At 42.0% G+C, this 21692-nt stretch overlaps 2 protein-coding genes across 6 annotated transcripts; both read right to left on the bottom strand.

Annotated features, from left to right (window-relative positions):
- Positions 1–1463: 1463 nt before the first annotated feature.
- On the bottom strand, positions 1464–12937 carry cmya5 (cardiomyopathy associated 5). 4 transcript variants are annotated; one of them, XM_028578863.1, is made up of 14 exons: positions 12653–12937; positions 11073–11718; positions 7393–10869; positions 4939–5034; positions 4565–4783; positions 4439–4461; positions 4117–4241; positions 3870–4004; positions 3440–3586; positions 3077–3224; positions 2817–2950; positions 2566–2683; positions 2316–2492; positions 1464–2226 (listed from the first exon to the last, which is right to left on the bottom strand). In XM_028578863.1, exons 1-14 carry the CDS (start codon positions 12766–12768, stop codon positions 1974–1976), a joined length of 5814 nt encoding a protein of 1937 aa, XP_028434664.1. In that variant the 5' UTR covers positions 12769–12937; the 3' UTR covers positions 1464–1973. The 4 variants fall into 4 exon arrangements, with proteins under 4 accessions (XP_028434664.1, XP_028434665.1, XP_028434667.1 ...); XM_028578864.1 differs by having other exon boundaries at positions 1464–2220; XM_028578866.1 differs by lacking the exon at positions 12653–12937 and adding an exon at positions 11995–12061.
- Positions 12938–13821: 884 nt separating this feature from the next.
- tent2 (terminal nucleotidyltransferase 2) lies at positions 13822–19943 on the bottom strand. 2 transcript variants are annotated; one of them, XM_028577600.1, is made up of 15 exons: positions 19689–19943; positions 19420–19582; positions 19151–19270; positions 18766–19015; positions 18542–18656; positions 18378–18466; positions 18214–18271; positions 17869–17935; positions 17671–17747; positions 17358–17486; positions 17143–17186; positions 16707–16843; positions 15685–15776; positions 15478–15557; positions 13822–15370 (listed from the first exon to the last, which is right to left on the bottom strand). In XM_028577600.1, exons 2-15 carry the CDS (start codon positions 19536–19538, stop codon positions 15284–15286), a joined length of 1464 nt encoding a protein of 487 aa, XP_028433401.1. In that variant the 5' UTR covers positions 19539–19582; positions 19689–19943; the 3' UTR covers positions 13822–15283. The 2 variants fall into 2 exon arrangements, with proteins under 2 accessions (XP_028433401.1, XP_028433402.1); XM_028577601.1 differs by lacking the exon at positions 17358–17486.
- Positions 19944–21692: the final 1749 nt, after the last annotated feature.

Below are 21692 nucleotides of genomic sequence, written 5' to 3'. Positions count from 1 at the left end.
TAACTGGACAGTGAAATGAGTTGCCATGTTTCTACTGTCCTATTCACTAACATCCTCATCTGGGCTCTTGCAACTCCCAGAATGTCTCTTTATGGTTACATTCACTTTAAAGCTGTGTGTGTGCGTGTGTGCGTGCGTGCGTGTGTGCACCAACCATACGGGTGCAGTATGCCTTCATGACTGCTGGTGTCTTTGTACTATTATCAAAATATTAACAGTGTCCTTAGATACATTGCCTTAATTTATTTTTTTGTCATTTATTTTACTGTTTCTCATTCTCTGTAGATGGTTGGTACACCTGTCATATTTTTTTTCAAAGCAAAATAAACAATATCGTTTCATTAAATGTGTCTATAAACAGTCAAGTGCAGGCTGATTCAAATTATATGAGCTGTTTTCTTTCTATTTTCTGCTTTAAAGGACGTAGATGTTTTCGCCATCTTCTAAGCCGATGCAGCAAGGCGTGCTATTGGCTGACTTGTTTTTCCAGTGATAATTGCAGAAGATTTCACCCTTGCCCAACATGCTTATTGTGTGATTGGTTGTTTAAATGCTGGGAGGATAGTGAGCTCTTTGTTTGGTTTTGGCCTTAGACATGGAAAAAATTAGAGTAATTAGTTTGAAAGGAGATGATGAATACTTGACATCAGACATTGTAGAAGTCATCAGTTGCGTGAGGGAGAGACCCCTGCTGAGACTTCTCTTGGCTGGCTATTTAATAGGTGTGGTAAAGGGAAATAAATAGCACATTTGGATCTGTTGTCAATTTTGTGCTAATATCTTACTTGTTTGCGTCTTTTCAATTGCAGTGATTTAACAACACGATTGTCATCGTGTTGTGTTTTTCTGGGTTAGAAAAATAGTAATTTGTAGAATTAAACGTATTAAATAACTGGTGTTGAGATAAGGTGCAAAAACAGTGCCAAGTCTGCAGCAGTGAGACTGGGTCCTAACTTTCCGCTGTAACAGAAATAGATCCTTCCTGAGTTTAGCTACAATACAAATGGTTCCAATTTCCCAACCCAGTGTTGTCAGTCCCAGTCACTTTTCAAAGAGCTGTCCTTCAAATCCCAGCTGTTCCCTGATGGTCTGCATGTGTTTGCCCCACACCCCTCTTCTCCCTCTCCTCCCTCTCCTCTCTCTGTTTTCCCAGAAATGAGGAAAGGTGTCAGAGATGAGAATAAAAGGTAGGCTACAAGTGCCTGGAAAACAGTTTAGTAATAATTGTGAAATGACATGTCCCCTGGAGAACCATGTAGCTTTGTCAGCAAGGTGTATGACTCCTATCAACAACGTCAACGTCTAAATGCATGATAGATTTAGCAGAAGTTGTTAGGATTGGTGGCAGAAATGAATTAGAGCCTGATTTTGAGCAAATATTACAGCTAATGGAGTACTGAGGCCCCCCTAGTGGTGAATGTATGTTAGAAAGGCTAATGAGCTGAAAACAAACAAGCAGTCCATTTTTGCAAATAGAAAAATAAACATGTTCATTCAAACTCAGACGTGAAAATCAGTTTACAAGACAAAGAAAGGAAAACAGGCCATCTCCACTTGTTGCGAATCACACATTAAATATAGAAGAGATCACATCTGTTTACAAAGGTTATTTACACACATTCACAATATGAAATGCAGTTCAAAAGTGCCACAGTATGTCTCTTGGAGCTATAAACTCAGTGTCTAAACTTCGTGATGACAGACTCTATTGTTTGTCTCAGTAATGATACAGTGTGTGTTTGATTGCAATATGGTTGGATCTCACTAGAACACACAAACCCATCAATGAGGCCTCTTTAAAAGAATAGGACCCAGCATGTCTTCTGATATTTGTATATTTTATGTCCTGCCATATCTGCACCTTTCTCAGTAATGCAATGGTGGTCATCAATTATAATACAGTAAGAACATTCAAATTAAAATATGTCCAACATGAACTGTAAACTCCTCAGTGTGTGAGGCAGATAGCAGAGCTAGCTGTCCTTGGTAAACTCCGGCACCTCCAGCACCATGCTGACCTCCAGGCTGCCGGGCATCTCCAGGGCCAGGGTAGGGTGGCACGGCTGGGTGAAGCGCTGGCAGAAAGTGCCTAACAACTGACCACTTTGGGCATTGTAGAAAGATAAACGACCACGCTGGTAATCCAGGAGAGTACCCACTCGCTCAGGCATCTCAATCACAAACACACTGGACTGGACTTCATTGTGGAGCAGCTGATACCTGCAGCTGGACAGACAAAGAGAGAAAAGCAGGGTTTAGACCAGAACAGTGATGGAAAGTAGAGTAAATGGAAGGGTTTATGCATTTATGCATACCCTGATGGTGTAGGAATACACTGCAAACACCATGACAGGCTGTTTTCCCCGAGTGGGCTGCTTCTATTGGCTGTGCTGTATGCCACTCCTAGCCTGTAAGCTGTGCTTCCTGACACAAGGGTCTCCCAGTAGTAATGCCCTTGTGCCGGCAACAACTCACCCAGGATGGATGGACACCTAGAAAACACACAAACTCTGGTTTACACATATTCTTTAAAAGGTTGAGTGGTAGGAGCTGAGTCAAACTTACTCATTGTCTGTAGATGGTGTGTTTTTATGTGCGTCCTGAGAGTAGTGGAGGGTGGTCTGGTCCACTGACAGCTCCAGGGCAGGGTGAGCTGAGGCTTTCAGCAGGTGGAACCTTGTACCTGAAAATAGTTAAGAGAATATAAAAAATTAAAACATGAAGGAAATTTGCATGGAATTCTGTACTGGTTTCTTATTTTTAATGTTGTGTAATGTGTAATGTGTGTGTGTGTGTGTGTGTGTGTGTTTTGTTACCTTTGGTGGAAATGAGGGCAGCCTCGCTCTGTTCGCTGGCTCCAGACTCGTTCACAGCTTTGATGTAAAACAGATAATTCTCATTGGGCTGCAGGAGAACCCTCTGTTCACAGCTTTTGATGCCTGTGAGGGACCTACGTGTGTCACACACACACACACACACACACACATGCACGTATACAGATTAAAGGAATAAACCTTGGTACATGTATAAAATATTTATACATGCGTGTACCTATCTGCTTAAACCAAACACCCACCTGAGCCCCTCTCCCTCCAGTTCATACTGGCGACAGTACTCTAGGGTGTAACTGTGTTCGGGAGTCTGACTTGCTGAGCTCCACCGCAGCGTGGCTGAATCCCACATGACAGTACAGCGCTCGGTGTCAATCACTGGCACTGATGGAGCTGCGACAAAAACAAGATGTCAATAATAGTTTAAAATTAACTTTTGTTTTTAAAGGTCTTTCTCGACCCCCAAACATTTTTTAGATACTGTAATATAACATAAATTACCAACCTAAACTCCCTTCACAATGCCGGTAAAGAATAAAATGATGCTCTACAGTTTTATCAGACAAAGTCGTTTGTTGTATTGTTGTAGCTCCAGTGAGCGGACTGACCAGTTCTGAAGGAGAGTCTCTCGCTGGGCAGAGAGCAGCCTGTATAGTTGACAGCCATCACCCACACCTTGTATGTCCTGTCAGGCTCCAGCTCCTCCAGGACACAATAACTCTCCTTCACTGTCACACGGTACTCCTCTGACACAGCTGTGGACAACAGCAGCCACAGCACATTCACATTTGTATGTATTTAGTAACTCAGGAAGTCACAGCCAGATTTCATATCAACAAAATCTATACCTATTATAAATCCAACAAGATGATATACCATAAAATGTGTATATGTGAAAAAAGGACCTATTACATTTTTTTATTAAAATGTAATTTCTTTAAACAGTACATCAATTTGCCTGAAGTAGAAAAAAAGATGGGAGCACTTTGAACTTTGGCCACCTTTTCCCAGTTTAAACACCATGCTGAAAGTATTTACCTCCTTGTGGATCCTCCATGCAGTAGACCTGGAAGCAGTCTATGATATCTCCAGGGTTGACCCTCCAGTAAACGGTGACACTAGTGCTGGTGGCTGAGCCTGACTCCTGAGGCTGCAGCGTAGGTCTCTGAGGCACTGAGGCACAGACCAGGAGACATAAAAGATTCATAACTGCCGCATATGCTGTATATGCACATGGCACAAGACGTCAGGTGTATCTGCAAAGATATGTTTACACCAGACCTACCTGGGATTCCCTTGCGCTGTGCGAGGTGAGAGCTGGAAGTGTTGCCCTTGGCATAGTCCTCGAACACCAGCAGTCCCTTGGGACCCAGCTCCAGTGACATGGCTGAGTCCAGAGCTGCCTTTAGACTGAACACACAACCACAGCATTTATCCTTTAGCCACGATCACAGGTCAGTTTCAAAAAATTATTTTCTATATGCTGAGCAAAGTATAGCTCTGCAGGTCAAGCAGCAAACTCTTTGGTTATCACTATCTAGTGCAATTCTAGTAAAACTGCTAGAAAACCACACTAGCTCACAGTCCATTCACTGAAAGCGCATTACCTTGCATGAATGTCTTCAGGTGACTAGTGGGAGAACAGAACGAAGAGGGATTTATCAGATATGTCATATTAAACCTAATCATTGGCCCGAATATGATACCACTGATCAATAAGCCTCAGGACGTACCCGTGCGTCAGTGTCAGCCTCTCTGGCCGTGGTCTCCAGAGTGGCTTTGGTGAAGTCGATGCTCTCCTGGAAGGAGACAATCTGGTCATATAGCTGCTCCAGCTTGGCCTTCTTCTCCTCTTCCATGCTGACAGACATGTCGTTGTACTGCTCCATCACCAGAGCCATCATCTCCTCATTCTGCACCCGCATCGCTGCCTCGCTCTCCACACACTGGTCCTGGTCGAGAGGAGAGGGACACAAAATGGATATCACAATTGCAAATATTCACATATGAAATAGTGTGTATCATGTCACTTAATGACAGTGGCAAATATTAAAAAGAGGTATTGTCCGTCCCATTTAGTATTAAATGTGAAGTCTGTTTGTTTTACCTCTACAGAGTTGTAAGCCAGTTCAAGCTCAGACACCAGGTCCTCGATGTTCTCTGACCTCCCCTGAAGTTCTGAGATCCAGTCACTCAGCTTCTCCTGATAAAAATACACACTTGTAAGTAAATATATCGTGTTTATATCCCAAAGCTTCTGACAACAAGATAACGCTGGGGTAATAAACACCTTGGATAAAATGTTGCATACTGCAGCTTTAAGGGGAATCATCAGAGAGGATATTCTAGAAGGAAGAACGGTGGCAATCCCCTGTAACCCCCCGGGAACTGACAGCTCATATTTAGGGCTGACAGAAAACAGGTGTGTGTGTGTGTGTGTGTGTGTGTGTGTGTGTGTGTGTGTGTGTGTGTGTGTGTGTGTGAGCTACTTGCACACATCCATGTCTGCTAAAGTGTAGTTTTGCAAAGTGGTCTTGGTAAACTTGGATTGATTTTCCCCTCTGTGGAGTATCAGAATAGGCTGCATTATAGCTTTGATCTTTGTCTTATTTACAGCTGTCAACATTTAACATAAATACAATATCACACACATGCACAAGACCCAGTTCAAATATCATCTGAAAATGATATTTGATCATCCTCAGTTTGTTCCTGGTGAATGAAATGTCTATGGCATGAATTGCAATTTAAAAACTAGACAGATGGCTTTTGGAAAACTGCAAATAAAAGACAACAACATTTATATTTCTTCCTTGCTAGAAGGTGCTATAACATTAATAACACACAAACATTAAAAACACAAAACAAACAAAAACAGATTTTAAAAAAAGCAGATGGCTGACCCTGTGCTGACCCGTATGGACAGTGAGGGAGAACATTGTGTGTTTGTGTGTGTGTGTGTGTGTGTGTGTGTGTGTGTGTGTGTGTGTGTGTGTGTGTGTGTGTGTGTGTGTGTGTGAACAGATCACATATCAGTCTCCATCTGATGATGTCACACTGGACCTTTTCACAGGATCAAAGCTGAGCATTACATCACAACAATGTAATGTGCTTGGCATCCTGAGAGCATGCAGTCTGAATGGAAAAGTTATAGCCGACTAATTTAGGAGCACTTTGATGACCCAAACTAATGCAAGTAAAGTGTGTGTGATCATAACCGTGTGTTGTAATAATGCTGGTAAAGTGTATGATGATGAGCTGCTATTTGAATACAGCATGCCATCAGACATGAGAACTGCTGCTGCGTCGTTTCAGCTGCAGCCTGCTAAGATGATCAAACATCTGGGAGACGCTGTAAATCCTCTGAGGCCACATAGAAAAAAAAAGAATAAAAATGTTATCTGATCTAAAAAGGAATATTTAAAGATTTGGGTAAGAATGCTTATTGGCTCCCAAAATGTTAAACTAGTCTTTTAAATCTATTTTTAACATTTTGCTACACCCTTTAATATATGTCTAATATGTCTAAAATGTATAATATTCATTCATGACAATACTAATACTTTGCATGTTAACTTAGCCATACATTTTACTTTAACAGTGCAATCAGTACTGTTAATAGTTAGGCTATTGATGGTCTACTTGTTATTAACTAGTAGCAATAAATAGTTTTCCAACTAAGATTTTTTTTTTTTTTTAAATAAATGTTAATTAAAGGGCAGTAATTAAATGTGATAAATGTATTAATGTCTACAGTAGTCATTTACAACTTTTAATGAAGGGAAATTAATTAAAAGTTGTCCGGTACAGTATACATACAGTATTTTATACTTATTTATCATAATTTTGGAGGATTTAGTTTGCAATACATTGCATTATACAGAGAAGTGTTCCTGTTGTTAAGCCCCCTCACATTTAATGGGTTGGACAAAATAATAGAAAAACTTGTCAGTATAACACAATACAGCTCAATAACACCACAAACTCCAAAATGGCCATACAGTTGAATCAATACCTCTTTTAAACAGTTTTGACAAAAACTGAACATTACAACATTCATAAAGGATTCACTGTTGCATTCATTTTAGCTAGGTCACTATGTGGCGCAAATAAACAAACTGGATGTATATTCCTTTTTTGCCAAAAATTAATTCAAGTACAGATAAATAAATGTACAGTATGTTATCCACAGTGACATTAAGACATGTTTGGGTTCAATTAGACTACAGAGGGGTCTATCTCCTTCTTAGACCTCTTCTGAACAGTAATACAACTCCAAAAACAGAAATTCAAACAAACAGATCTATCAGATATGGTGCAAATGAAAATCCATTGTATTTAAGTTTTACAGCTGGGGTCGCTAAGACCACAAACAGAAGTGATAAGTATCAATGTATCAAGGTGATGAAACAATGTTTTGTGAGCTATAAAAGACTGGTTCTGGTCTCCAGGACCCCAAATGCAGCATTGGGGTTAAAAAGCTGTGACAACCATCAATATAAACTCAAGCAAATGTAAATGCATATATATAAAACATCTTCCCATTCACAGAGAACATTACCTTGATTTCCTCGTAGGCTTGGTCCACAGCAGCAACTTCGTGGCCGTGATGCTCTCCAGACACATAGTCATCCTCGGCCAGCAGACATCCACAGGTGATACAGAACCAGTCCATCCCCTGCAGCTCAGCAGCCAGTCGGGCCTGACTCTGCTCCTCTGCATCGATGATTTCATAGTCAGCCTCAATGAGTTCTTCTTCTGGGGGCAGATCCAAGACTTTCTCCTCCGTCTCCACCTCCATCCTCTCTTCTCTCTCCTGACCAGACTCAGGTTTTGGTTCCTCTGCATCTCTTTGTGTTTCAGGTTCTGGCATATCTTTTGCATCCTGTTTAGATATTATCTCGTATTCAAGCTCCTCAGCAATCACCTCTGGAGCCTCTGCAACTGCCTCATCTTGCTCTATCTTTTCTTCTACATCTTCTCTGTGCAGATCAATCTCTGGACTGAAATCCTCTGTAACAATGCTTGTTTCTGGGGCATCTTCCACCTTGTGAATGTCTGCCTTTTGTTCTACATCTGCTGTTCCTGACTTTGTATTCTCTCTTTGTAGCCCGGACAAATCCTCCTGGGGAGTACAGCTCCTCAGAGGGGAAAGGTTGCCCTCGTCTTCTTCAAAGTCCCAGTCCATCCTCTGCTCCTCTGTGTTGGCCTCCTCCACATGAGCTGGAGGAGAGTACCTCCTGTCTAACTCGTTTCTGGGTAGTGCGTCTTCATTTAAAACAATGTCAGGTTTTATTTCCAGTTGAGGCTCTGTCATTGTTTCTACATTTGGGGCCTGAAGAGTGTCTGGGCATGTTGTGGTGGTTTCAGGTGCTATGAGATGTTCACATGTGCTGTCAGGTTCAGAGAGAGCTACTGTATCACCTGTAGTCTTCTCTGACGACTGACTGATTGCTATGTCCATCTCTACAGCTTGTCCTTTGGGGACAAGGAGGATGAACTCATCACCCACATTCACCATCCCCTGAGCAACAGTGTCCTCCGTGGGGTTTTTATCTTTGGCTTCAGTTATCAGCTCATTGTCAGTTACTGACTCCTCTTTTTGATGCTGCTTGGATTCAAGAATTTTAAGCTGTTTCTTATCTGAATCTGTCTTCACTTCTTCTGGCAACACCGGTTCAGTTACTTCATTTGAGATCCCAGCTTTAACATCTGACTCCTGATCAGCTTCAGTAATAAATTCAGACGGCTGGCTCTCAACTGTACTTTCCTCTGCCAGAGCCTCTTGTTCCTCCTCTCCTTCAGCTGTGTGAACATCCGTTGTCTCAACACTTGTAACTTCCCGAAGATCAATCTGAACTTGAGTTTGGATCTCTCTTTCATCCGCGGCTTTTTCAGTGACCTCCACTAATGCCTGTACTGCAGAATCACAGTCAGTGGTGACCTCAACAGGTGCAACATCTTCAGGAACAACTTCCAATGCTTCTTTTAGTGTTGTTTCGGCAGATGACTCTATTTCAGTAGAGGTGAGCATTTCCTGTCTATCAATCTCAGGTTCTTTCACTTCAGCCGGGGCCTTTGCTATGGCCTCAGTAACTACTTTCTCATCAACAGCCACCATCTCAGTGTCAGCAGCTGCCTCCTCAGACAAACTCTTCTCAGTGATGATGGGAGGCGCCTCGCTGCTTACAGGTGTTACCACGGCTGTCTCCTCTGCAGCATTTACAGCCACCTGAGTGTTTTTTTCTACCACTTTTTGTGTCTGACATGGCTGCTCAGTTTCAATAATGCTAGTTGTTTCCGCTGATTCAGTAGAGGTAACAATTTCCTGTCTATCAGTCTCAGGTTCTTTCACTTCAGCCGGGGCCTTTGCTATGGCCTCAGTAACTACTTTCTCATCAGCAGCCACCATCTCAGTGTCAGCAGCTGCCTCCTCAGACAAACTCTTCTCAGTGATGATGGGAGGCGCCTCGCTGCTTACAGGTGTTACCACAGCTGTCTCCTCTGCAGCATTTACAACCACCTGAGCTGTTTTTTCTACTGCTTTTTGTGTCTGACATGATTGTTCAGTTTCAATAATGCTAGTTGTTTCCGCTTGTTCAGTAGAGGTAACAGTTTCCTGTCTTTCAGTCTCAAGATCTTTCGCTTCAGCCGGGGCCTTTGCTATGGCCTCAGTAACTACTTTCTCATCAGCAGCCACCATCTCAGTGTCAGCAGCTGCCTCCTTAGAGAAAGTCTTCTCAGTGATGATGGGAGGCGCCTCGCTTCTTACAGGTGTTACCACGGCTGTCTCCTCTGCAGCATTTACAACCACCTGAGCTGTTTTTTCTACCACTTTTTGTCTCTGACATGGCTGCTCAGTTTCAATCATGCTAGTTGTTTCTGCTGGCACTTCTCTCTGATGTTCTTCACTCTGCTCTGTTTTCTCTACTTTACTGTCCACCTGCTGAGTTTCTGGAAGTGGTTCATCAGTGCTGCTCTCAGGAGGCTCAGTCTGGTCTCGCTTTACCTCACGTGTCACCTCCAGATCCTCCATCTGATCCTCTTCCAGTTTAGACTCATGAACTGATTCTTCCGAGGCTTCTCTGACAGTCTGCTCTTCAGTCCCCATGGAAAGTTGTATTTCCTCCCTCTCCTTTTCTGTCTCTGTAACTATTACTCTTTTCTCTTCGAATGTTGCTGATTGTAAGTCGTCGCTGTTATCTCCAACACTGACTTCCTGAGTCGTTGTTTCCTCTGTCTTTGTCTTGTCCTTGTCTTCTTCTCTGTCCAGTCTTGTTAGACATCCTGTTGTGTCAAACTCAGACTGCGACCACATCATCCTCCCCTCCCTCTTATCCTCTAGTGATTCTGGTTGATCCTCCACTGTGGGAGTTTCATCCTTCAAAATAAACTTCTCCAGGTACCCGTCAGCCTCCTCGGAATCTGACAAACGTCTCCTATAGGTCTTCTCAGATGCCACGCTCTCTGCCTCGGAGTGTTCCCCGTCGCTCTTCGTCCTCTCGCCTACAGCGTCTTCGTAAAGGTCTGAATACATAAAGGACATGGCGGTGGGCTCTTCCAGCAGGATGAGGTCAATGATCTTAGGGGGTCCAGAGGATATATAAATGGGCGTGAGAGTGGTCTCTTCACTCCCAAATAACGCTGAGCCATTCTCCTTCCCAGATCTCTGGCTCTCTCGTCTCCTTCTCATTGCACTCTCCGCCTCATTGTCTTCTCTCCTCGGCAGTGCCTCAGCAGGAGCTCCTTCTCCGTAGAAGACCTCATCCAAGCGTTCCCCAACTATCTCCACATCTGTAACAAAGACAAAGGAGTCCTCTGATGCAGACGGGCTGTCTGTGGCTGTCTCCTTAGCCGGCTTTTGCTCCTCCACTTGGGGCTTCGCTGCAGGCTGTTCTGCCTCCTCCTGCAGCTCTGGAGCTTCTTCTCCAGGAGTCACCACATCAACCAGAGTAAACTTCTCAAAGTAGTCTATGTCGCCGGTGCTCTCCTTCTGAGTGTGTCTGAGCTCTGTGTCAGCAGAGTCTTGCTTTAAGGGCTGAGGAAAGATCACAATCAGGAAGTCAATCAATTTGAACAATTACATGTTCAAAAATGCACATTTACTAGTCAAATGAACATATTCATTTCATGTGATTGGGAGAAAAAGGCAAATGAAACCAAAACTAGTGTTAGAAAGTGTTAGAAAAAGAATACCTCATTATTACCACTCTCAAATCTATCAGATAAATCAATAAATACCTCTTGGTGATGCATCATTTCCCCCTCCTCTGGCAGGGTATGGTTTTGTTGCTGTGTCCAGTCATGGTGGTTTCGGGACCTGATCTTTGGAGTCTCGTCCAAATAAGACAAATTGTCCTGCAACTCTGTGCTCTCTTCCTCATCCACAGTGGGAAGTTTGGAGGGGACTCTGATGTTGAGAATCTCATAACCCTCTGAAATCAAACTAAACAGCTGCTGATCTTTATTTTTGATTTCCTCCAAGTCTGGCTCTGTTTCGGTTTTCTCCTGTTTAACATTGGGGAGGGAAACCTCTGCCATCTCCGGTCTCTCCACTCCAAGGGCTGAAGCTGATCTTGAACTACCAGGTCGGCTCAGCCTGTCCCCCAGCCTGCTGCTCCTTCCTCCAGACCTCGTCCTCCTGCGGACTATTTTCTCCTCATCGAAGACGATGGTGATCTTTCCTGCGGCTCCAGAGCCCTCCATGCTGTAGGCTTCAGAGATGGAGCTGGTCTCAGAGGCCCAGGGAGTAGAGCAGCGGCTAGAGGCTGTCTCCCAAACAATACCACTGTCCTCACTCTGAACAGTTACCATAGAGAATGACGGATCCACCATCAGGCACTGGAATTTGGGCTTCACGGACTGGTCCTGGACAACCTCTCGCAGACTGGAAGAGAGAGAAATGGCCAGAGTTAGAGGAAAGACAGCAGGCTGCAGTTCACGAGAATAGGGGGGACATGACTAAACAGATCATTTTGGCACAGCTCGTGAAAATGCAAGCAGAGAACAAACCAATTAATCAAATCAAAACATATCTGAGCAAGATGTGCCAGCATGGAAACCAAAACCACCACCACCAATTCACGTTTTGCACCTAAGGCAACTTAGCAAATCTAAGATGAAAACACGATAACACCTGTTGATGTACTCTCAAGATGATTACTTGAGAGGTGTAGATCTCCAACATTAGACCAGGCGTCTGGTGCCAGGCTGCCAATGTGAGCGACAAGCTGAAAAAATAATGATCAAATGCGCTTTGAGCTGTCCCTCCTGCTATCAATACAGCCCAGCCCCTGCAGGGTTACAGCAAGGTGACGTCCCAAAGCGTCATTCATGTAATATTAGAGAAGAGATGCCTGGCCTTCCAAGATACATCCAACATATCAGTGTCTTCTACTATTTATGACATGGCAAGGAAAACTAGAGCACCCAGTATGAAACATGATAAATGAGATGTAAAATATGGGATGGTGAATAATATCAAATATTGGAATAGAGCTGCCTGCAGTGCCACACTGACAATTCCTTGTATGAGCTGAAGAACAGATGATCATTTAGTATTTGGAATGAAATGTGTGACTGCTGCTTTATGTCACTTGGACACACTGGTCCAGTCATGCTCTCCAGACAGACTTAAGGCTCCTCTTTTCTCTCTTTAAAGCAAAATGTATTTGAATTAATAAGATCAGAATCTAGTTTCTCACAGACTCCATTCAATATATTTCACTGTAAGATCTCACAGCAGAAAAGACCCACTTTACGGAAACAAAATAAGCCACAATTAAGGTTATTCAGCTTGTAAGATCCAGTGTGTAAAGCACCTGTTTTGCAGTTCCTCCACCTCGTCTTCATCGTCCTGGCTGATGGCCTCTGAAGCCTCACTCTGAAACTCCTGCAGCTCCGTCATCTCAGAGTCCAGACTCTCACATTCCTCCATCTTGGTAATAAGTTACAGCTCTCCCCTTTGCAGTCTCCAATGTTGTTTTTCTGTGGATTTTAGAGTCCTCTTGATGTTTCAGCCACTGTGATTTCGGAAGAGTTGGTCTGCCTGTTTGTGTCATTCTAAGTTGGGAGCAGTCCATCTGACTCAGCCAGAGACAGAAATAAACACAGTGGGGAATTAAGGTGGAGGGGAGTGGAGCTAGAGAAGAGAGCAGAGGAAAGGTAGGTCTCACTGGGTCTTAGAGTTTGTTGTTAGTGCACTTAACCCAAGAAGTAGTTAGAAGTTAGAAGTTGAACTTATCATGAAAAGATTGTTATAGATATGGGAAAATTATCTTTATCATGGTCTGTGCCCGCTGGATGAGCCAGTGTGGCTTTAAGATCAAAATTCCCCTTGCTAAGTTAAATATAGCCTATGTGCTGAAACAGTACCCCGTGGTCCCCCTGCTGCTGGTGGCAACCCTAAACAGCACGCACACATGCATACATGTTTTGTAAGGTATCTACCACCGAGCAGTACTGGCACTATGTAGAAGTCATAAAACTAGGTGTAATAAGGTGTCAAACCACGTAACAAAAATTAATCAGCACAAGAGCTGCCAGATGAGGCTGCAGAGAACACTTAAACCAAAGGTGCAGATATCCAGGAACCATCTTTAGTTTTATATTCTTTGTTAAGGCCTCTGTAACACAAACACCTATAACATACTAAATGATGTCAGAGCTCACGATGACAGTGGATAATCTGCATTAGCTTGAGGAAACAAAATGACTTTAAAAATAACCGGTGGACTAGGTGGATTGGACCAGATCTATGGGATGGTATTAGTGTTACGGTCAATGTCTGTTAACAGTTCTTGATTTTTTTTAACTGCAAGGTAATCAAATTTAATATTGTGTGATGAGTTAGGAAGGGTTTATTCTTGAGACCTGTTTACATCCCATACCCCTGAATAAATAACCATAAAACATAAAATGAAGGATGCTACCAAATGTAATTTTGTCAAATATTCAATGCATCTGAATACGAACGACAGCTACAAAAACAGAAGCCGATGTACAGTTTAATATGATTTCAGAACTTCTATAAGTAAAGCCAAGAATTCAGCAGGTTTCACATAGAGCTCAAAAATATGAAGTGAAAACAATCTTCAAAGATTTCACTCTTTTAAATAAACATTTAAAAGTCAGTAATGTACAAAATGTACAAAAAGAGCTGAGAAAAAAAGAAACTCAAGAAAAAGAAAACATCAATTGTAAATTCTTCAAATAACTTATGCATTAAGTGAACAGAAAATGAGTGAATACCATCTATCAAGAAGATAGTGAACTAAATTCCCACAGCATAGGCCTCAAGTGTTGCCAGACTGGAGTGACAAAAAGTAGCCCAATCAGAGCCAAGAACCAACCCAATCATCATAAAAGTAGCCCAATTTTTATTTATCACACAGGAAAGGTTTTTTTGTTAGTATGTGTGCACAATTAAATAAAAAGTAGCCCAATTGGACGGAAATTGGCCCAATCTGGCAACACTGGTTGACACCAGTCTAGGGGAAATAATACAAGACATCATGAGCAATGATGAAGAAGTAACAATATCCAGAGTCTGGCCTATTCACAACCCTCTAATGATCACCTCTGAGTCACTTAAATTATGCTACTAACTTAAACATCACTTAACAGCAAGCTCAGTTTTCAGAGGAGGTTAGAAACTTAAAGATGGTAATAAAGAACAGAGGGCATTTAATGCAGCTGTAGAAAAAAGTGTCTATGGTGTTTAAACCCACAATAGCTTCACTATTGACCTAGAAAAATAGAAAAAAGGCTTTGATTACAAGTTGGTCCAGACAGGCTGAAGATACTGTATATATTTGTACATACATGTGGCAAAAGAAAATTATTGGCATATTCTTCAAAACTGTACAGTTTGGCTCTAGCAATGTGGACATAACTAAAATTGAGATCAGAGGAGATAAACTTGGTTGAGACGAACGTCAACACTTTTGCTTCCATTTATGCCAGCTTCAGATTTGAGCAGGGTGCAGGCATTATTTTGTCTTTTCATACTTTGTCAGTACACTTGACTTCTTCCCAGGAATGCTATGTGTTGGGAAACAGGGCCATGTAGCAGCATTAACTAGGTCTAATAACACTGACCACTATCATCACGCTTCAGTGGGGCATCTCTCTGTCACCAGTTTATGGGACAGGATTATGATTTCAGAGCCCTCTGGTGTCACTCTTATTATTAGTTTTAATCATTTGGCAAAGTCTGCTAAGCATTGGAATATGAGTGCAGTATTTTCAATATGTACTGCAAAGGGAAATACAGTATGCGACCGATACCAATGCAGCCAGAGCATTCAGACTCCCAGTCTTTGTGTCTGTGAGTTACAGAGCAGCAGGGCTCCTCTCTCAGCACATCCAAAAGGTATCTGGTTGTTTCTGGGGACAGGCCTGTCTTGAGGTAGAAGACTCCCATCCGCTTGTCTAATAAGACGAGCGACCCCTTATCTCCTGGATGACTCCTTGTTAATGATGGCTCTGACTGGGATGATCGAGTTCAGGTCCTTCCTGTCCTGTAGTATCCGACATGACTGTGCAGACAAAGAGAGGTAAGAAGCAGGAGGATTATGAATAACTCATCGGCTTGGAGGAAGAAAGACAATGTGAAGGGAGTACAGTTATCAGGACTGGCATGTACCTCAGCAAACGTAGCTTTAATGGCATCAAACTTGATCTTCTCATGGACTGCCCTGGCAACGTTATTTTTTTCAAATGGCTCTGAAACACAAGGCATTGCTGTGACTCACCGGATATGTAGCATTACCAGGGACATTTCTTCCATTGATGCCCCAGTTACTGTTAAGTGGTGGTGGCAGTGGCATGTTATGTCCACTGAAATGTTTACCTTCCACACATATGTATTTGTTTCTCCACTCTTTAGAATTGTTCTTGGGCAAAGCTTTGGCCTCTCGAACAGAGATCACCTGCTTATCCCACCTGCAAGACACAGGAAAAAAAAAAAAAAAAAGCATGGGAATTATTTAGTGCTTATTAGACTAAAAATAAACACAATGACCAGGGTCCTTAAATATCATACCAGTGGCTTTGCAAATTTCAGCTATTCAACTATGTGCGCACTAACAACATATGCACACTAACAAACAAAGAGGAGGTTTTTCAGATAGATTCTGTTCCTTCCAGGCTCAGATGGTTTAAGTCAAATTCAGTGCAGTATAAAAACAGACAACTGGAACCTGAGAGGAGCTTGGGAAAGAGAATGTGAATATAGAACACTTATGTTTGTCAAAGATCCATGATTGTCTGCATCTGAGACTCGAGAATCGACATATTAACCTTCACACTATAGTCTGTCTATCAACAAAATCTTAGACGTTGGAGCTTCATTGAATGCATCGAATTCAAGGTACAAAGATATTTTTTAGTCATAGTTTAGTTTCATAGGAAATGTAGGGAGAATGTCCTCATCACTGTAAAAACCTTTTCTTTAGAAAATGTCAGCAGTAACGCAAAGCACATCCAATCAAGGGCAAACAAATGCAAAATCACTCAGCATGTGTGACCTGTTTGAGTGTTTAATACTGTGAAATGTAAAAAAGAATACAGTGCGCGTTTGAGTGGTGAGTACTAGTTCAACCTTGCGACTGTGACATGTCACAGTAACACACACACCGCAAACACAGGGATCATGGTATGTCATGTTAGTGCAGGCCAAAGGTCCCACCTGCTCCTGCCCCTCACCCAGAAACATGAAACCAGAGAAGAGGATGCAGGATAGAGGAGAGAAGAGGGACTGGAGAGGGAGAAGAAGTTGGCAAGAGGAGCAGGAGATGAGGAATGGGAGCAAGAAAATGAGTAGGCAAAAAAAAACAACACTAGACTCAGTAACGTGATGTCCTTGTGAGATACCTGAAGTCTGTGGCGTAGTATTTGAGAAAGCCCAAAAGAAGCTCTCCCAGAGAAGACTGGTTTGTTGAGATGTAGGGAGGGACGTGTTTGGGTCCCTCTGGAACCATGTCAATGTCCAAGAGGGCATAAAAACACTCCTGAAAATAAAGTAACAGGACAAAAAGACAAAGACTTAAAACTGAGCACATTCAGATTATTTGTGATGGATAAAGTAAAGTTAAAGTGATGCAGAAGTTTTTTGTTTTTTTTATTTAACTAGAGAGAAGATAAGAATGGATAGACGTGTCTGCAACGTAGCCAACGTTTTGTATTTTCCTATCGTTTGCCTGTTAAACATACTATCTGACTTAAGTTTACAGCTGCACCGCTTGTAATTAACCTGGACGAGAATGTACAAAAACAGATACACTGATTAACTGCAAAAAGAGACTCTTACTGGGTAGTCCCTCTGTAGAGAGGGAAGGACCGGTTCCTTAAGAGCTGTAAACAAAACAACACATTCAAAAAGAGATTCATAATGGTCAAAAGTACAAATGGAAATGACACAAAGGTTTTGTGTGTGTGTGTGTGTGTGTGTGTGTGTGTGTGTGTGTGTGTGTGTGTGTGTGTGTGTGCGTGTGTGCGTGTGTGCGTGTGTGCGTGTGAACTGACTCTGGAGGTAGTGCAGCACCATCAGCACAAGTGTGTAGCTGCTTAACGTTCCTTTGCTGGCATCATTGATTTGATTGTGCCGTGCCCATTTCTTGACAACAAGGATCATAGGTCTTATCCTGAGATCAGCTGAGAGAGCCCACACAACAACACAGTAGGTCAAATCTTTTTCTATCTTCCTTTCAAGCATAAAATTTGCTGCTTACGGCTACTGAACCAAATGATCAGTCACAGTTGGAGCTGAATAAATTAGACAGGAATTTTTAAAAGTTTGTGCCATAAAAGTCAAGGTATTAATGACGGTCTCACCCACCATAGGCATAACTCCTCAGAAGGAATGTGTTTCTGATGCCCACTGTGTTGTTGATATTCAGATCAAACTCCAGATCACTAGAGAGGGTAGGAGTAGTAAAAGAGTCATATGAACACTTCTTTCTGATTTAGACGACGTTGTCACACAAATAAAATAAAAAAATAAAAAAACAGGCTTAAGCAACTGTTTTGCTCCTACCTGCCTTTCTCTCTGAACCTGAGGATTGGTACTTTAGCTCTGATCAGCTGAGTCCTCTCCACATATGCTTTGAATCAAAACAAACATGAGATTTATGGTTGTTTTAGTTTCATTTTCTGTTCCACTGGGTAAATAGCTCCACCTGGTGGAATCGGTGGAGAACATAAAATATTTAAACATAATCCAACTACAAGAATCCACTATTAATCCCAGTATGTTTTTATTTTGTTTACTGAAACTAGTTGGTTATACGCAGCAAAGCTAAGTAAGACGTAAGTAAGAAAACATTAAGAAGTTAATAGTGGATAATAAATTATTCTAAATGACTATTTGTTTATTACTCACACAGTGACTTGAACAACCTTTGGAGGACAGTAAGGACATTAATAGGATCAGGTCTGTTCTGAAACAGAAAAAACATGCAAATGTTTAAGAGGAAGTGGGTATCTATGAAAACACACACACACACACACACACACACACACACACACACACTCAGTGATACTCACATTTCCCTTGAGGACCAGACACAGATCAGCATCACTGCTCCGGCAGCCCAATCCATTCATAGAAGACCCAGTCAAGTAAAGTCGTGCAACTGTGAGACACACACTAGTGAATAAGTATTACAACAGAAAGTCAGAGCAAAGCGTAAATGTGTATTTATACACACCTGCATAGATACTCTGTATGTCTTTCTGCAGCCGAGTTCGGCACGTCTCCTTCCGGGCCAAATCGGAAGTTTGCTGCTGGCACGCCTCAAACAGCTCCAGCATCTGTTCACTTAACTGAGGGCCCAAACACATGCACACTGGCTAAATACCCATACCTGCATGCACAGATAGTCAGACTTAATGTGTATCAGCTGCAAGTTGAGGCCTTTTGAATATACATTACCTTGTCCTTAGCGTAGGCCTGCAGGCTGTTGGAGCTTTCTGGGACAACTTTCACCTGAGGGTGGATATGGGCACGTGGGCTGGGATAACAGCTATCAAAACCAAAGGACGATCTTGACGACCCTGGCACCGCTTGGTCAGGACGACGAGGGGGAGTGGCCCGAGGTAAAGGGGAGCCTACTAATGTGTGGGAAGGGGATTCGAGGCGTTGGCGCTTCACAACATGGGGGCTGTATTCATCATTCTGCCTCCTGGAAGAAACACAATGATAAGGAAACGTGTGAAAAGACATGTTAAAAAGGAAAATATTCATAAATGGAGGCATGTTTAAAGAAATAAAAGAAGGACAGATTATTCAGTCAAGAATAAATGGTGAAATAACATACTTGCGCCCATTGGGGATAGTTGGTGTGTAAGGAGCTGGGACTCGAGGAGGGACTGGAGATAGGGCTGGATAGGGCTTCCATTCATATGTAGGCAACCTTTCTCGTCCAGAAACATAGAAGCTACCAATCAAACATAAACATATTACTAAAAAGGACACGAAAGCGCACGTAAGCGCAAGAAAAGTGCAAGTAACCATTTATACGTTTACTACTATTATAGTGATGCTGCGGATGTCTATCACACCAGAGCAAGTTGGTTTCTTGCTCACCTGTTGACAGCAGCCAGGCGTTGGTGATTATAATCGTAGCAAATAGGTACAGGGGGTGTCGGGTACAGGCCGTCACGGTAGGCTGACCGCCCCCTCGGTGCAGCGCTGCGGGGAAACATGCTGCAGTTCTTCACAGGGCTCCAGCATTAACTCCGTTGATTACCTGAAAGAAAGACAACAGAGCGATAATACAGCTGGGCTGTTGACTATCAACAGTACTGAACTCATCACCCAACAGGAATGGTAATTCAACGGAAACCGAAACTTACCAGTGATCTGACAATATAGGGAGCTAGCGAACGTTAGCTCAAGCACCACCTAGCTAACTTATGCTAGCTAATTCCAATATCTAACGACAAAAATCGGTTTCTTTGTAGAGTTGTGTGAAGACTGTGTCTACATATAATACGTCACTAAATGTTAAAGATGGTTACTTAAAAACTGAACTCTGTACCACTTGCCAAATTGCATGTCACATGTAAACAAAACTGTGCTAGTTTCCTGTGTATGTACATACTTCCGCATTGATGCCATGACGTAATGGAACTCGATTTAAAGGGGACTTGGCCATGCTGTTGAGGAAAACTACATTGTGCTATATTGGACATCTAAGTCAAGATCCAAAAATGGCCAGTCCATAGATTGAACTGAACTGATTTGTCACTGTGTATGCTCTTTAAAATGTTATTTTAGACACCGTACATCACAAGGGGGTAAGCTTCGCTTCAGAACTCAAACCTCCTATGGCGCCATTTTGATGCTACAAAGTGATCACCTCCCGTTAGCATTCCATTGACACTTTGACAGCGAATAACTTTACATCTGAAGCGTTTAAAGACTCTATTTGTCTATTGTTTATTTCTAAAGAAACACAACAATGTATTTTGTGTCATTACCAAGCGACTTACTGGCGCACAGTAGAGGAATTACTGTATAGTACAGGAGAAGCTTGCAGGCAGTTTCGACTTACGTTAGCTGTTTAGGTTTAATTACTGATGTTAACTAGCATTTTAGTTAGCAATAATTAGCCTGTGCCTATGTTTTCTCCTTACATACAGTATACCTACACTCTCCGTCTCTGCAAGATTCGGAATGATTGAGATTTCTCTTGGCACAGCTACCAGAACACTTCCAACTTTCAGACAGGTTGCTCACGTCACATTTACATTGTCTCTCTCAGTTGGAGGCTGCGCTGTAACGCTCAGCACTCACCGGAAAAGTGCTTCTAATATCCTTCACTGGTCTCCGTCCAGAGCAACGGGCTCTGTTGGTTTATATATGTCAATGGCATATCCAAATGAGTTTAATTTGGATGTAGAGCACAGAGCTGTGAAACAAATCAGCCCACTTACCATTATAAATCACCATTATCCATTGTCTGGGAAGCAGCTTCAGGATTTTTATCTACATGACATATTCACTACAGTCAGTCTTTCTCTACTGTTTTGCTGAAGGACTATGTTCAAATCCACACATTTAAACAGATTTTACATGCATGGATTCTATTTTAAGGTGTGTTATCCCTTAAGAGTCCACTTTGGTACCAAGAAGAGCAGAGGTGTATAAAGTACTAGAGATCCATACTTAAGTAAAAGTACAAGTGCTCTATCAAAAAAGTGACTTAAGTAAAAGTGCTCTTTAAGCACCACACTTAAGTGAAAGTATTAAAGTATTCAACATTTTTTGTACTTAAGTATTGCAAGTAGTTTATTTTAAAATGTATTACTCAAGTACTGAAAGTAAAAGTACAAGTACTGTGTTATTTAGTTATTAGCGTACGTAACTAACATACACACACTGTTTCTGTTGGAAATTAATAACATTTTCATGAATAAAAAGAATCAAGGTTATAATCAGGGGGTCCTTTGCACACATGTAAGGTTCTTTTATAGTTTTATCTTTAATTTTTATTAATTTAATGATTAATTGCTGGCCCATTGCCTACAAAATCAGTTGTCCTCGGATAGGAGATAATCATTTCAACTTGATTAAAAAAACATAAAGTAATAATTTAATTGAATAATATTGCTCAAAATGTGTCCCACATATTCGTCACCACCGTCAGATACTTATAAAAAGCAATAAAGTCAGGCAACTAAAAGGTCAACTACATTCCTGAGGACCCCATTTTCAAACCTTCAGCTCTACTGCATGCTTGAAGATCACTCAAGCTCCCTTAAATTTGTTATTTTCTCTTAAACTTGTTCATATTTTTGGACACTGCTACTGTCGCAACCATAACACGTCAACACCGTCTCTTTTGTATTACATTT

This window comes from Perca flavescens, chromosome 5 (genome assembly GCF_004354835.1).
Source record: "Perca flavescens isolate YP-PL-M2 chromosome 5, PFLA_1.0, whole genome shotgun sequence".
NCBI lineage: Eukaryota > Metazoa > Chordata > Actinopteri > Perciformes > Percidae > Perca > Perca flavescens.
This window is presented reverse-complemented; position numbering and strand designations above follow the sequence as displayed.

Excerpts from the sequence above, each read along its gene's own strand:
- cmya5 (XM_028578863.1), bottom strand. The coding sequence starts at position 12,768 with ATGGAGGAATGTGAGAGTCTGGACTCTGAGATGACGGAGCTGCAGGAG. Across the intron at positions 4,462-4,564 it reads AGGCTGACACTGACGCACGG|TCACCTGAAGACATTCATGC; the intron begins GTACGTCCTGAG and ends TTCTCCCACTAG. Across the intron at positions 2,951-3,076 it reads CTGGAGGGAGAGGGGCTCAG|GTCCCTCACAGGCATCAAAA; the intron begins GTGGGTGTTTGG and ends TGACACACGTAG.
- tent2 (XM_028577600.1), bottom strand. The coding sequence starts at position 19,538 with ATGTTTCCCCGCAGCGCTGCACCGAGGGGGCGGTCAGCCTACCGTGAC. Across the intron at positions 17,748-17,868 it reads AGGTTCAGAGAGAAAGGCAG|TGATCTGGAGTTTGATCTGA; the intron begins GTAGGAGCAAAA and ends TACCCTCTCTAG. Across the intron at positions 15,371-15,477 it reads TTAAAGCTACGTTTGCTGAG|TCATGTCGGATACTACAGGA; the intron begins GTACATGCCAGT and ends TTGTCTGCACAG.